Source organism: Emiliania huxleyi (genome assembly GCF_000372725.1).
Source record: "Emiliania huxleyi CCMP1516 unplaced genomic scaffold EMIHUscaffold_435, whole genome shotgun sequence".
Taxonomy (NCBI): Eukaryota; Haptophyta; order Isochrysidales; family Noelaerhabdaceae; genus Emiliania; species Emiliania huxleyi.
Genome location: NW_005198721.1, coordinates 7,151 through 22,164, shown reverse-complemented (window position 1 = coordinate 22,164; position 15,014 = coordinate 7,151). Strand labels below are relative to the sequence as shown.

At 63.4% G+C, this 15,014-nt stretch overlaps 5 protein-coding genes across 5 annotated transcripts in view; 2 read left to right on the top strand and 3 right to left on the bottom strand.

Moving 5' to 3' along the window:
* Positions 1-1,966: 1,966 nt before the first annotated feature.
* On the top strand, positions 1,967-3,214 carry EMIHUDRAFT_445358 (hypothetical protein). The gene is made up of 2 exons (XM_005769019.1): positions 1,967-2,491; positions 2,561-3,214. Exons 1-2 carry the CDS (start codon positions 2,000-2,002, stop codon positions 2,924-2,926), a joined length of 858 nt encoding a protein of 285 aa, XP_005769076.1. The 5' UTR covers positions 1,967-1,999; the 3' UTR covers positions 2,927-3,214.
* A 220-nt stretch (positions 3,215-3,434) lies between these two features.
* EMIHUDRAFT_118905 (hypothetical protein) lies at positions 3,435-5,125 on the bottom strand (the record flags this gene model as incomplete). Its single annotated transcript, XM_005769018.1, has 3 exons — positions 3,435-3,717; positions 4,532-4,610; positions 4,837-5,125. 3 exons carry the CDS (start codon positions 5,123-5,125, stop codon positions 3,435-3,437), a joined length of 651 nt encoding a protein of 216 aa, XP_005769075.1.
* Positions 5,126-6,721: 1,596 nt separating this feature from the next.
* EMIHUDRAFT_370257 (hypothetical protein) lies at positions 6,722-9,053 on the top strand. The gene is made up of 7 exons (XM_005769017.1): positions 6,722-7,292; positions 7,513-7,685; positions 7,897-7,934; positions 7,967-8,093; positions 8,245-8,495; positions 8,569-8,731; positions 8,839-9,053. The coding sequence occupies exons 1-6, from the start codon at positions 6,785-6,787 to the stop codon at positions 8,729-8,731; spliced, it is 1,260 nt and encodes a 419-aa protein (XP_005769074.1). The 5' UTR covers positions 6,722-6,784; the 3' UTR covers positions 8,839-9,053.
* On the bottom strand, positions 9,044-9,668 carry EMIHUDRAFT_370256 (hypothetical protein; the record flags this gene model as incomplete). The annotated part of the gene is made up of 1 exon (XM_005769016.1): positions 9,044-9,668. A coding segment is annotated over exon 1 (503 nt), but the record flags the coding sequence as incomplete, so codon positions are not given.
* A 4,174-nt stretch (positions 9,669-13,842) lies between these two features.
* EMIHUDRAFT_459110 (hypothetical protein) overlaps positions 13,843-15,014 on the bottom strand; it is a 5,463-nt gene continuing 4,291 nt past the window's right edge. Inside the window, exons 6-7 of the mRNA XM_005769015.1 lie at positions 14,394-14,490; positions 13,843-14,152 (exon numbers count right to left, since the gene is read on the bottom strand). Of these exons, the coding sequence (XP_005769072.1) occupies positions 13,950-14,152; positions 14,394-14,490 (300 nt within the window). The 3' untranslated portion in view covers positions 13,843-13,949. The remainder of the gene's footprint in view (positions 14,153-14,393; positions 14,491-15,014) is intronic.

The following is a 15,014-nucleotide window of genomic DNA, read 5'->3' as shown; positions in this document are numbered from 1 at the left end:
GAGCAGAGCCCAGTGTGGAGTCGCTGGAGGAGCTCAGCGTGGTCCACACCATGATGGTCGCAGCCGTTGACTCGCTGGTCGGCGGCCTCGACGCCCTCCGCGTGCTCCACACCGCCACCGAGGCTCACGTCGAGGAGAACCGCTTCGCCAACCCTCCTTCAGAGCTCGTGTTTGGGCGCCCAGCACAGGCGGCGCTTGGGGTCGAGTATTACATGTGCGTTCCCAGAGAGGTCGTGCTGCAGGGGCTGATAGAAGGCACCTCCGCCATCGTGCGGGAGGTGAACACCGCCGGCACCGACGACGACCGCGAGTGCCTCAGCTACGTCTTGCACGCCGAGGCGGGCTCGAGCGATCTCACCTATCAGGGAGGACTGAAGCGCGACTGCGACGAGCGCGGCAGGGTGCTGGCGTGTCGCACTGTGGCCGACGGCAGCGGCGTGGTGCGCGGCATGCGGCTGGCGGACTTTGTGTCCCACCCGAGCGCGCAGCTGGCCAACCTGACGGAGGCGCACGTCGTCGCTCTCCGCCTCTACACGACGCAGGCGCTCTCCTCCTCCCTGCTCTCAGCCTGCCCACTCCCACTCTAAGCTCTCGCCCTCTCGCCGAATTCAGGCCTACAAGAGCATCAACAACCCCCTGCGCGACAGAGAGCGCTTCGTGCGCGGCGAGGCGCACGGGCTGCCGGTGACGGTAACGCTGCTCCGCGACGCGCTCGGCAAGCTGCGGGCGGTCGAGGCCGACCACTCGCGCGACTCGGCGATTCGCCGCGTCGAGCTGTACCGCGGCATGAGGGACGTCACTGCGCCGGCCAGCTTCATGGAGCAGGGCGGGACCGAGCTGGCTCCGATGTCGACCACGTCAAATCTCAGCGTCGCGATGAAGTACTCGGCGAGCGTCAAGGCGGTGCTGCTGCGGCTCATCACCGAGTCCTTCTACGAGAGAGGGCCGGACATCTCCTTCCTCTCCGCCTTCCCCGGCGAGGCGGAGTTCCTCTTCCCGCCGCTGACGTACCTGCAGCCGACCGGCGACGTCGAGACGGTGGTGTTTGAGGGGCTCGCATACGAGGTGGTGGATGTGCGGCCGCGGATCTGAGAGGCACTTTTTGGCGTGGCGTGCCGCAGCGAGAATTGCGCGGAGAGTGAGCTCGATTGCTTGCTGTACGGAGGCGCGTGTGAGCGCGAGTTCCGCAAGATTTTGGACTGCCAGACGACTTCATTATTGTCGGCAGAATGAACGGGTGTGGGGAGGGATGTCTGTGCGCCGGAGAGCGATGCGTCATATGTGTGTGTCCGGGGTGTGAGCGCTTGCGTTAATGAAGAGCTCATTAAAAAAGAAATTCGCGGATTTCGCGCCTTTCCAATACCGGTAACACGCTTCTTCCAGCATGTCGACCGACGCCCTCCCGCCCGCCACCGAGAACCTCCCGCCCGCCACCGAGAACGAGGCCCCCGGCACGGCTGTCAAGGCTCCGCCGCCCAAGCCGGACGCCGCTCCTCCCAGCGTCGGCCCAAAGACCGGCGGCAAGGCGGCCGCTCCCAAGAAGCTCATCTCCAAGTGCGGCGAGCGGATGCATCTCGCCGAGCAGGCGCGCAGCTGCCCTCGTCGCGCCCATCGCCGCCGCAAACTTCTCGCAGCTGCCACCGCCATCCGCGCCATCCGCTCCGCCCTCGCCACCGCCGCCCTGAGAGAGAGAGAGAGAGAGAGAGAGAGAGAGAGAGAGAGAGAGAGAGAGAGAGAGAGAGAGAGAGAGATTTTGTTGCCCTCGGCGCTCTGATTCGACTTTTAACTTCAAACAAAGACAGTGGCACGCGCTGCAGCGCGGTGCGTGCCACTGTCAGGAGCGGATCCATCAGTTAGTCATGTTCACGCCGCGATCGTGTCCCTCACAACCTGCAGAAAGGGTAAGGTGTGAAAACCACAAACCAGGTTACGCGGCGGGCATCTGTCTGCCTTCTGCTGTCTGAACCAAGGGAGGAGCATTAGGGCAACGCCTTACCAAATGGCGCAGCGTCCCGGCGTGCCCAAGCCCTCCATGGCCTACCTCGCGTCGAAGAAGGCGGCGGCCAAGCCCCGCGCGCCGCTGCCTGCGAACTCCGCCGACGCGCCCGGCTCCGCCACCGACCGCTGCTTCGCCAACCTTTGCTGCCAAGAGGTCCGCTCGCGTGACGACGTGAGCACGTGGATGCTGTCGAACAACGCGGACGCGGAGCCTTCGCTCCTGCAGCGCGTGTGCCTCCTGCAGTGCGGGCCGGAGGCACGCACGCCCTCGACGATCATCAAGGTGCCGGAGCTCGCGGGTCTCGCCGGCATCACCGTCCAATCTGACACGGGCCAGGGGAGCACCGGCTCGCTGCAGACGCTCAAGTGGGCCATCTACGACGAGGAGACCAGGGTGGCGCGCATGCAGGTCTTTGGCGGCTGGGGCGGGCACGCGTCGGTGGGCTGGTGGACCGAGCCGGCGGACGAGCGGCAGTGGAACTGTCTTATCAACGTGCCGTACCACAACTCCGTGCACGCCTAGCTGTGAACGGCGTCTCTTCACACCTCTAGCTGTGAACAGGTGGCGCGGCTGTGCAACTACACGTACGAGTTCCGCTTCTCGACCGACTATCGGCACGCCGACATCTACATACAGGGCAACCTGACGGGCGGCTGCTTCCCGCTGATCCCCGGCCTTCCGTGCGTGCCGGCGTGGTTCACCATCCCATCCTGCTGCATCCACTTTGAGATGGAGCAGACGGACTTTGCCGGGCCGGGCCAGGCGCTCGACGGCAAGAACTGGATCCGCAAGTCGTACTGCTGCGGCAAGGCCTTCCAGGTCAACGAGTACGAGCTGGCGCAGGTCTACGACAGCGATGGAAACAAGAACGACGAGTACTTTGACCGCATCGAGCAGGCGCCCATGGCGCTGCTCATCTCGCGCTGAGCGGTGAGCGCTCAAGCCGAGGCAGGTGCGAGGTGCCATGCAGAGTGGCGCGAGCCGGTGTGTGGCGCTGTATATCCTCATTCTCCCAGTATCTCCCGGTCTCCCGCCGTATGCCCCGTATCCCGCGGTAGCTGCTACGTGCTAGCTCCCAACTCGCATGGCGGGGTGCGTATTGCGCGGTGCGCGTGTCGTTGACGCGAAGCGGCAAGCGCCGCACTGTCCACTGACGACGAAGGCCTAAATATAAAATAATACTCGAGTTGTACGCAGAAAAATCTAAAAAGTCTCACCAAAAAATGCACAACGCCACACAACGTACGCGTTTCATGCCGACCTCAAGTGCGATGTGGGCGCGCCGCATGCCGTAGGCATGCTGGTGGAGTCACACACACACAGTCGACAGGGCGAGGGACCATGCTAGATGGCACAACAATGCGAGGAGAGACCGTAACTGTGCCCGGTGGCCGCAGACAGGCGCGCCGTGCGGCGCGGCGGGCGGCCGTCGGTACTAGGGAGCTCCGCCGAGGTCATCATGCCCGGTCATCATGCCCGGCACACGCCAGCCCGCGTCCAGCCCCGGGCCGCCTTTGACCGCCTCGAGACCTCGAGAGGAGTCCGCCACCAAGTCCGCCGCCGCCGAGTCTGCCACCGAGAAGGCCGCCACCGAGGAGGCGACCACCGAGGAGGCCGCCTCCAAGTCCGCCGCCGCCGAGGAGTCGTCCGCTACGGAGGCACCCGGGCACGCAGCGGCGGGAAGCCGGCGGCGGGCGGTGGGCCGCGAGAGTGCTCGCCTGTTGGGGGGCGGGGGAAGGCCAGGCGTTGAGTCCTCGTCTGCAGGCGCTGGTGTAGGGGAAGGGCCAGGCTACTCCCTCGCGAGCCCTCGTCAAGCAGCTGGCGCGGCGTTGGAAGTGCAAGGCGCACGCGTGGGTGAGCGGCGTGTGCGTGTGTGTGTGTGTGTGCGAGTGAGTGTGTGTGTGTGTGTGTGTGTGTGTGTGTGTGCGCGCGCGCGCGAGCGAGTGTGTGAGTGTGAGTGAGTGTGAGTGAGTGTGTGTGCGAGGGAGTGTGTGTGAGAGGGAGTGTGGGGGCGTGCGCGCGCGTGTGCACCCACCGCGAGGGCCATGCGGCGGCGGGCGCGGCGGCGGCTTGCTCGGCGGCGACAGGGCGGCGGCAGACTCGGCGGCCGGGGCGGTCGAGGCGTCCGAGACGGCAGTGTTGTCCGAGGCTGAAGCGGAAGAGGAGGAGGCGGTGGCGGCGAGGCAAGGCGGAGCAGGCGGCGGATACAGAGGCGGAGGCGGAGGCGGAGTAGAGGGGAGTGGTTCGGAGGCGGAGGCGGCGAGGGAGGCGAGGGAGGCGGAGGAGGAGGAGGAGAGGGGAGGTAGGGGTCAGGCGGCGTGGGAGGCGGAGGAGGAGGAGTACGAGGGTGCGGGCCATGTGCCTCTACGCCTCGTGTGCAACGCGCCGTGTGTGTGCTCCTCGAGTGCGTGTGCCCCGTCGTCCGTGCTAGGACGTGTCTCGCGCACTGACACTGGACTGACCTCTGGCAGTGAGCACTCCGCAACCACTTCGCCGTCCGAGATTGCCCAGGCGGTGCGCCTGTCCGCAGACCAGCGCACACCGCCGCCGACCGGGTCGCCCGCCTCGAAGCGCGACACCTCCGACTCGCCGTCCGCAAAGGTGTACAGCCCTACGGGTTCACACACCAACCGACGCCACTGAGAGGACGCCTCAAACGACGCACACACTCTCGGCGACGGCGCGGCGTTTCGGGGTGGGTTGTCGGCAGCGCTGGCAGCGGCGGCGGCGGCGGCGGCAGCGTTGGCGGCGGCAGCGTTGGCAGCGGCGGCGGCGACGGGGGCGGGGCGGCGACGGCGGCGGCGTCGGTGGGTCGAGGTGGGCTCTTGCCGGCGCACCTTCGCCGTATGGTTCGTCGTCGCGCACCGGACCGATGTACACCTCGCCGCTGGCGGTCGAGTAGGTGCCTCGGCCCTCCTTGATACCATTGCGCCAGGTGCCGTCGTACACGTCGCCGCACGCGTACTCCTCACGTCCCAATCCCTCCCGCTCATTCCGAACCCAGTCCCCAGCGTAGACGTCGCCGTTCGCCGCTCGCAGCGTGCCCCGGCCGTGCCTGAGGCCGGCGCGGAAGTAACCCTCGTATACATCGCCGTTGCTGTAGCGGTGCACTCGATAGCCCTCCATGACGCCGCGGCAAAGCGCGCAGAGAGAGTGTCCCCCGGCCGCTTGTTGGTCTTGAAGAGTGATGCAGTTCCTCGAGGGCATCGAGCGCCTCTATTCATACCCGTAACTGTAACAGCTCCGCACCAGGGCCAGCTCATCAGCCCTCGACCGGTTTGGGGGCGATGCCGAAATGAACTCGGGACGTTGGGGTCGAGCCTACATCCCAATCAACAATCAGAAAAACACAATGAGGGTTGTGGTCGTCTTGTCTTGTGGTTCTCTCTCTCTCTTTTGTTTTGTTCTTTCTGTGTGTCGCTCCTGTGTGAGGGGTGTGACCGTCAATGCCCGTCCCGCGTCCACCCATACAACAAGAGAGTACTAATAGTGTAGAGGTCTTTCCGTCATAGTACACATGCATGGTGTGTATGTGTACAAAACCCCACCCACAGCGCGCGTTTCACGCCGTCTGCACACACGCCCTCGCTCACCCGCTGCTGAATCACCCGGTCGTTGGTCGGTCATCAAGGCGTGGCGTAAAAGAAAGAAAGAAAGAAAACAGACAACCCAAGGGAGGGATGGGAGGACGGCACGCCGCCACCACACAGGGATTTTAAGGAGAGGAGTGTGATGCGCTAGCCGTCGCCCACCCTAGGGAGTCTGCCTCTTCCTATCTCTTTTCGCAGTCTCTCGCCGATTCTCGCTGCAACCTTCATGCCACCTCGCGGCCGTCCCACTCTCGTCGTTCTCTCCCTTGTCACTTCCTCCTCTGTCGCGTCATTCTCTTCTGCCTCGTCCTGCGCCGCCGCCGCCTGCCGTTCCCTTGTTCTCTCGGCTTCTTTCGCCTTTCGGCGCAGCTCCGCCCTCCTTGCTGCATATCCTGGCCCCTCGAGTCTATCGAGCTCCCCTCGCGCAAGGACCACATTTCTGACTCCCACTCCGATCATTTGCCTCCAGGTCATGTTGTTGCTCAGGTCCACTCTCTCTTCGAACACTCGTGCCTCTACGGATGATGCCGGCGCTGGGGTCCCCTTCGGATGCATCGTGACATCTGACAACTGAATTTCCACTGGTTCGTCCTCCTCGGAGTCATCTTCCCCGTCCTCCTTCCGTTCGGCTCTTCGCTCGGTACGTTCGGTGTGGCTCACCCTCCATGCCGTGAACAGGCGCTTTATCCACCCTATATTCTTCTCTCGTTCCTCTGCCCGTGCCTTGGTCTTGTCGTTGTTTCGCACCCATGTCTGTATGGCAATCGAGGCTGCCTTCCCCACTACCTGTAGTTCACTCGTCACCTCTCCCGCGAGCTCCCTTCTCTTTCTTTCGGGTATGGAGTCCGTGAGTGCGGGTAGCGTGCAGGCAATCACGGGCGCTATTTTGTCGTACTCCTCTTCGGCGAGCGCTCCAAATCTAGACCCTTTCGCCTTTAAGGAGGCTGCCCTCGCTCGTCTCAGGAATGTGGCGGTGTCTTTTGAGTCCGGCGCCTCCCGTTCAACTCTTGCTGTCGCCCTCGCTGTGTGTTTGTCGAGCTTCCGCATGAAGTGACGCGCCTCTTCCTTATTTCCAGCGCAGCTGCCGTGAGCCGTAACAGCGGGTCGCGCGTTTTCTCAAAAGCCCAGCTGAAGCCGCCGCCAAGGCTGGCCAACCTCGTCCTTTGTATCGGCCTGTGTCGGCCAAGCGCCTTGCATGTGTGTGCCTGAGGGCTTGGGGCGCTCGACGCAAACACTACCCATGCCTCGAGCGGACGGCGATCCGTCACCTCCACACGCTCGCGTTGACTGGCTCCTTGCGCTGCAGGACGGCGACGTTGCTTCGTGGGACATCTACAATGGAGCTAGAAAGTGGACGGTAGCCATCGCTGGAGGCCACGCGACTCTGCCCGAGGGTATGGAGGTTTTGCCAGACAAGGCCTTCTTTGGCCGCACCTCCGTCGTCTCCATCACGTGCCCGAGCAGCCTCAGGTCGATCGGCGAGCAGTGCTTCAGCGGCTGCACCTCCCTCGCCGCCGTCGTGCTGCCCGCGGGCCTCTCCTCGCTCGGCGACGGGTGCTTTCGAAACTGCGCGTCGCTCACCTCCGTCACCGTCCCCGCCGGCCTCGCGACGTTGGGTGTCCAGGCCTTTGACGGCTGCTGGTCGCTCACTTCCATCCGTCTGCCGCCCGGCCTCAAGTCCATCGGGCGCTGGACGTTTGCCGGTGGGCATACGCGCCGCCAAAGCTCGCACGGCGGCGGCACATCTCTGGCCACCCGGGCTGCACCTCGCTGCGCCCCCTCTCCGCGACGCACCCAGTCATTCTCATCCACGCCCCTCCCACCACGCAGACTGCACCCCGCTCGCCCGCTCACCGTGACGCACACCCAGTCGTTCAGCCATCGACGCCTTCAGCCATCCACGCCCCCTCCCACCCCTCCCAGGCTGCACCTCGCTCGCCCACGCCACCCTGCCCGACCACCTCGAGAAGCTCGGCGAGTACGCGTTTGCGGGCTCCTCCCTCGCCACTGTCGCCCTGCCCGCCAGCCTCGCCTCGGTCGGGGAGGGTGCCTTCTTCCGCTGCTCCGCCCTCACCTCCATCGCCCTCCCCGCCGGGGTCACCTCGATCGGCTGCGGAGCCTAGAAGCGGAACGCGTCACACTTCTCTTCAGACGGGGGGAGGGCACGCAGTGCTCCGAGGACACGGCACCGTACCGTGTTCACGCCCTGGCGTTTGCGTATTCACACAACCGCACACCCCCGGGCCCGACATCGCATGACAACACAGTGACAGTCAGACACGCAACACCGGCGTGTTCACACTCTAGGCTACGGAGCCTTCACCAGCTGCTGCTCGCTCACGCGAGTCAGCCTCCCCGCCAGCCTCACCTCGCTCAGCTCCTGCGCCTTCAAGGGCTGCACCGCCCTCGCACGAGTCACCTTTCCCGACGACGTCGCCGCGCCGACCCCTCGCTCCGCCTTCTACATCGAGGAGCGGCATCCCCTCCAAGACGCACCCCGCCACGTACCTGCCCTTCTCCTCACCATCGACACGTCCCCGCACCTGCCCTTCTCCTCACCATCGACACGTACTTGGCCCTCTCCTCGAGGAGTGGCACACCCCTCCGAGACGCCATCCGCGACGACCCCACCTGTGCGCACCCCCGCCGGCGCAGGACTTTTCCTTCAAGGGGTGCACTGCCCTCGCCGACGTCGACTTCCCCGCAGACCTCTCCTACATCGGCTACGACGCCTTCTATAACTGCGCGTCGCTCGGATCGGTCACGGTGCCAGCCTCCGCTCAGATCGAGGAGTGGCATGGCAACGCCCTCGCCTTCCACCCGAGCACGACCGTCGTCCGCCTCCCTGCCGCGCGGATGCGCGCTCGGCGACGGCTCTCCCTCCTAGATGCCCGGGGTCCGCCCTTGTCCCACGCGACGCGCCGAGTACACAGCACGGCACCGCCCTCCCGCCCTCACTTCGCTGTGTCCGCTCACTAGGCTCACCTTCCTCTTGGAGGCGGTCCTCAGCTACCGGCGCGCCCGCCCCTTGCTCTTTGGCTGGCTGGAGAGAGTGCAGGTCCGGATCGGCTCTTACGGCCCGGACGGAGCGGCGCGCAAGCGCGACCGCGAGGAGTTTGAGGGCGACTTCGGGGGGATTTGAGAGGATCTAGTGTGTGTTGGTAGTTGAGGAGAGCGCTAAGATTGCAGGTCCGGATCGGCTCTTACGGATCGGCTCTTACGGCCCGGACGGAGGTCGGAGCGGGGCGCGCAAGCGCGACCGCGAGGAGTTTGAGGGCGACTTCGGGGAGGGATTTGAGAGGATCTAGTGTGTGTTGGTAGTTGAGGAGGGCGCTTGAGCCTTGATTGAGCGCGGTTCTGTGCAGTGCGGTGAGCGTGAGGAGGGGTGTGGCGAGCTGGCGAGTGTTCAGTGTAACCGGTTCCTGTGCGCTCTGTGGCGCTTTTTGAGAAATTTGTATAGACTCGTGACTTTAAAGGTAAGAGGTCTGAACTGAGCGACAGGCGGCCGTCTGATAGGGCTGCCACGTACTGAACAAAACAGCTGCGGCCTCACCTCACCGGACTGGCTCGCTGAAGATCACTGCGTGGCGCTCGTGCAGCGAAAGTGACCGCCCGCGCATGAAGTCGCTCCAGTTCCGAGCGACCTCCGCTTCGGTGTCCGAGCAGGACGACAAGCGGTCCAGCGATGCGACGCGAGGGTCCGATTGCAACGCGGAGATGGCATGCCAGGCGGCGGATCCGGGTGCCATGGCCAGGCGGCGCCTCGCGCTCGGCACACTGTCACAGGTGCCGAGGGAGTCGGCGTCGACGGGCTTCGAGCCGAGCCGCAGCCCGGCGCGCTCATCGAGCTCGACCGTGAATGGAGTGAGGTCCTCGCGCAGCATATTTGTGAGATTCTCATCCTTTGGCGAGGCACTCACCTCCGTCCCGGCAAAGGAGCCAGCGCAGAAGGCGTCGCGGCGAGACAGCTGCGCGCGAAGACGCATCTGCCTGAGCGCTTGTGGAGACATGATGAGGGCGCTCGTGTTGATGCGGTTTAGCAGTGTCACTTTCAGAGCCATGCCACCGACCGGAAAACGACTTGCAGCGTCGGGCAACGCTGTCGGTGCCCTTGACAAGGGACGTGTCAGGATCGCCATCAGCGTCTCGCTTTCATGTTTTCTTTTTATTGGCACTAGAAAGAAAAGGTGTGTTTTAGGGATGGTATTTTTTTCAGGTGTGAAGTTTGCATGCGATGGCCCGGCCACCGATGACGCGGCAAGCGCGGTGCACAAATGCTGAGGTACAATGCTGACACTAGTCGGAGGGGCACTGCCACCCGCCTCGGCAGACCGGAGCTGCTGCAGTCTTTCGCGCTGTGCTCGCACGCTTTGGATGCTCACCTGCGGGTTTGAGCTTGTTTTCGTCAGAGCAGACGGCCCAGGTCGCGTGCCTCAGCGTGCCCCCTGTGGCGTGTGTGTGTCTTGCTGTGCACGCACGTTCGCACTCTTCTACTCTTCGTTTACACATGCACACAATACCAATAACGCGCCGCCGAGTTTTCTAACATAATAGTATGAAAGGGAGGTTTACATATAGGAATCTGACGTTAGAGACGACTCTCCCTGTCCCAACTGTGAACAGTCGTTATCTCTATATGCGCAGCTATTCATAGCCGCGCCTGTTGTTTGTGTGTGTATCCGCGCTCTTGGCGCGATTACGAGACTGACTAGTGTGTTGCACTAGTTGTACTTTTCGTAACAGTATTCCGCATCCTTCCGCATTCATTGCGAGGGCGGACCACTCCTAGCGTGCAGACCGCGGGAGCTGGTGCCGCGGCCAGTGTAGACCTGGCCTGCGCTGTGACGCGCGCGCTCATCTTCAACGTCTGACCTGAATACACGACTTGCATGCGGCGAATGCCATGCGGCGATTGGCAGGGTATCACCCAGTTTCCGAGTTTCGGGTTGCACCGCCGTTGAACCGTCTCAACGTCAGCACGTCGGGCAGCGGCATCAATGTGCTTCGGCGGAACATGTACACAGTTTCAGACATTGTCAACCACAATGGAGGCGAGTGGTTGTCGCGCACCATTCGGATCCTGGGTGACCCACAGACATACGGCCGCTCACTGGTGTATGAATGGATTCTTCGCACGTGCCACGATGGCAGCGAAGTGCCTCTCGGCAACACGACCAGGCAGGGCGAGACGCCGTGGTTCGTTCGCCCCCAAGGCCCGTGGGTGTGCAGCCGTGTCGGCGGCGACTGCACTCTGGGTGCGATCGTGCCAAATACATCCTCGATGCGGCCGGCGTTGGATGGTGAGATCCTTCCTGACGTTACCGTGCTCTTTCATGCGCTGAACCGAACCGAACCGTTCTTGCAGCCGCGGGTGGTCTGCCGTATGGATCGCTGCGACCGGTTGCGCATCTTTGCAGAGGTGGTGCAGCAGTCTCTCTCGACAGGCAGGTGCTCACCGGCGCCCGCGGGGACCACATCGATTCACCTGCGCCTTGGCGACAAGAACGACATCTTTGCGCCCGTCGGCGGTCCCTACTTTGCCCCGAAGGTTCCACTCCTCCAGCAGGCTGTGGCCCTGGGCGGGTGCACCCGCACCAACGTCACGGTGCATGCGGTGATACACTACCTCGGGAATCTAGACGAGTTTCGGAACGACCTCAGGTGGGATGCGTACGTCGCCCAGCATCTCGCAGCGCTTCGCCGGTGTGGCGTCAACCACCACCTTCGCAGCGTGCCGGATGTCGACGCCGACGTGTGCTTCATGGCCACGGCGGACTACTACGTCCCCAGCGCTGGCGGCTTCTCATGGCTCATGCGCGACGTGCGCGCTGCGCTGCGTAGTTTAGGGCGCGACGAGGTTACCTCGTGCGCACGTCGGGGTGTCATGAATACAGCCCTGTCCGCGACGGCTCACCGTCCGGCCAATGTCACGGCCGGCTCGTGTGCTGACAGGCTCGCCAAGTGTGCGCAAGAGCAGGGCCGGCGTCCAGATCGACGTTACCCGGGGCCATTGTGGCAGCTCAAAGACCTATCAGGCTACCCAAGTGCCCGCGGAAACCAGCCATCCGTCGCGTACAATGATGTGGAGATGCTCATTGCTTTGGGGAGATCCAAGTCGGCAAGTGCTGGGCATCGCTCACCGCACAACAATTTTGCGACAAGCTCGACAGGCTCCAGTGGTCCCTCCAGTCAGTTCGATGGGGAGAGAGCCAATCAGCATGCCAATCAGCATTTTATTGGCACTAGAAAGAAAAGGTTCTTCTCCGCGTTGGTTGCGGTCTCGCTGGCTCCTCAGGGCCTCAGCAAGTCTGTCCCCGCTAAGCCCCGTCGTGAGTGCTTCACCGAAGCTGCCGCCCGTGCCTCTGCCACCTGCCACCTGGCTGAACCGCTACCGCTGCTCGAGAGGTGTCAAGGCTGCGGATCAGGCGCCCGTGGTGACTCGACAGCGACAGCACAACACCACATTACCTGCTACGGTCAACCACGATGCAGGAAGAGTCAGACACCCAAGGGTGGGCGACGGCTAGCACCACACTCCTCTGTGTTTTAGGTATGGTATTACTCCTCTGTCTGTGCAGGTATGTTGTTGATGATGTTGTTGAGAGGTGGCGGCGTGCCGTCCTCCCATCCCTCCCTTGACGAGTCTATTCTTTCTTTCTTTTCGCAGTGCGCGCCAGTCCCGTGCCCAAAAAGAACAAAAACAAAAAAGAAAGAAAACGGACAATTCAAACGAGGGATGGGGGAGGAGGACAGGGTCCCCACCTGCACGAGCAGGATTTTGGAAGGCCGATCAGCGGGTGTCGCGTTCTTCAATTCACAACACTTTCACAAACGTGCGTCCTCGGGACACGTCGTGCGTCCGCCCGCCGCAAAGCATGATGCTGCTCCCCCTCGGCGCCCTATTCGTCGCCTGCAAGATCCTCTGCGAAACCAAGGGGCGCATGGAGGTTAAGAAGGCACCACCGACGAAGAAGTTTGCGCCACTGACCACCAAGGACGACGAGGGCGTGACCCCGACGGAGCCGGTCTCGCCAAAGTCTGTTTCTCGCTCCTCGCTGCCTAGCCCGAGTAGGTTCGGGGGGCTCTAGGTAGGGAGTGGGTTCGATCGGGGCCTTGGCGAGCGGGTACCAAGACTGGGGAGAGGTATCGCATTGGGCGCGCAAGAAGCCATGCATTTGTCGAGAGAGTTCTTGGAGAGACGTGAGCAACTGTCGCGCGCCCGACCAGCTCCGGGTGTGTATGTATGTGGCGGGCGGGTTGTTGCACGAGTATATGGGCCACGATGTCTCAAATATGAGGGGTTTTGACTCCTACCGGCTCCTGACGCTATCCCTGGCAGCTCTAATGGCCAGGGTCAGTAGTGTTGTGATAGATGGTGCCCATACTAGCGCAGGAGCTGCCACACTCGCCCGGACCGTCCCCTTCTGGGGCCGGTTCCGCAGCCCGCGAGAGCCGACAGCGGGGCCGTGCCGCAGGTGCCTACTGCCGAGAGCCACAAACACTGCGCCGTCCCGCCATCACCTACAGGCTGTCTTGTGGGATGGTTGGGATGTCCAAACGCCACCATCTTGGCTCTTGCGACCTCAAACCCTCGAGCTGTATGGGTGGTCCTGACGTCGACAGACGCCCGAGGACCATGGTGAAGCTGAGCCGGAACGCGTCGACAGGTCTCGTCTGAGCCCGTGGCGGTCGCCGGCTGAGTCGTTGTGCACGGGACGGTACCTCAGGCGTCACCTCCGCAGCCTCAGGTCTCACACTCCATCACCTCCGCCGGGACGCCTTCGGTGGCACGCTCGGTGGCGACTTTGTGGCAGCCCCACAGCGAGCGCGGCATCGAGCCTGTTCGGTCTGGTCGGTTCGCGGCACTCACTGGGTGCCAGGGAGTGCCGCCGACACGCGAGCGGTGCTTCCTGGCGGCGCGCGCCGGCTGTGGGGCTGCCACAAACTCGAGACACGCTTTTTGGGACATTTTCGACGCTTTTGGCCCATATACTCGTGCAACAACCCGGGCGGTTTGGCGGCCGCGGGCGGTTTAAAGCCGTAGTTCCGAGTAGCCTCGATCTAGCGAGCACGACAAACGCTGTACATGAGCGGAAAATGATCATATGCGCTGATCTAGCTCTACGGCTCTAGAGATCCCTATCACACACACACCCCCTATGTCTCTCTCGCTGACGCTTTGACCTGCGCACCTCTGTCGCTCCCCGCGCACACTGTACGGCTGAGCTAGATCTAGAGCCGTGTGTCACCTCGTCAACACAGACTCGCATACTATGGAGCTAAAAGTACGTACACTGCACACACAAAACACCCTGAGAATCGTGCGCGCCCCCTCTCGCAGACACGAACAAAGCGGGGCACTAGCTGCCTGCCGGCGCGCCACCCAACTCGGCTCTCCGCAGCACCTCAGCGTACGCCGCCCGCTCGGCCGCCTCGGAGTGTCCCCGCGCCACCACGCCCCGCGCGCAGTGGGCGAGGCGGCCGGCGAGTATACGGTCGTCGAGCAGAGACTGGGCGAGGGCGACGGCGGCGTCGGGGGTGGTGAAGAGGAGCCCCGATTCGCCTGTTCACGGCTGGCGGCGTGAAGAGGCGCCGTTCACACCGTTGGGTCGAGGCGTCCGACGGATCGAGAGGGACGTCCCCAGCCATCTCGGCTATATCTGGGCGACATCTCGGCATATCTCGGCGACATCTCGGCGACATCTCGGCGACATCTCGGCATATCTCGGCTATCTCGGCTATCTCTGGGCGACATCTCGGCGACATCTCGGCGACATCTCGGCGACATCTCGGCGACATCTTGCCGTGGGTGACCAAGGACGCGTTGCCGGCGTTGCGGCGCGCGAGGACCGGCGTGCCCACCGCGAACGCCTCGAGAATCGAGTTGCACATCCCCTCCGCCTGAGATGTGGGGAGATGTGGGGAGATATGGGCAGATATGGGGGGGTTATGGGGAGGTCTGGGGAGGTCTGGGGAGATGTGGGGAGATATGGGGAGATGTGGAGAGATATGGGCAGATATGAGGTAGGTATGGGGAGATGTGGGGCGGTATGGGGAGGTATGGGGAGATGTGGGGGGGTGCGGGGAGGTATGGGGAGGTATGGGGAGGTGTGGGGAGGTGTGGGGAGATGTGGGGAGATGTGGGGAGATGTGGGGAGATGTGGGGAGATGTGGAGATATGTGGAGATATGGGGGGAGATGGGGAGAGATGGGGGGAGATATGGGGAGATACGGGGTCCGCCTCGGAGGTGTTGAGGACGGCGACGGCCGCGCGCATAGCGAGGTGCAGCTCTCTCTGAGGAAGCACGCCTGGGACTCAGAGCAGTGAAGTACATGAACATGAGTACACGCGGGCAGGCGGGGCAGCTCACCAGCAGGAGAGGGGGGTAAGAAGGAGCGGGTCGTCCCCCCCAAGCGGAGGACAG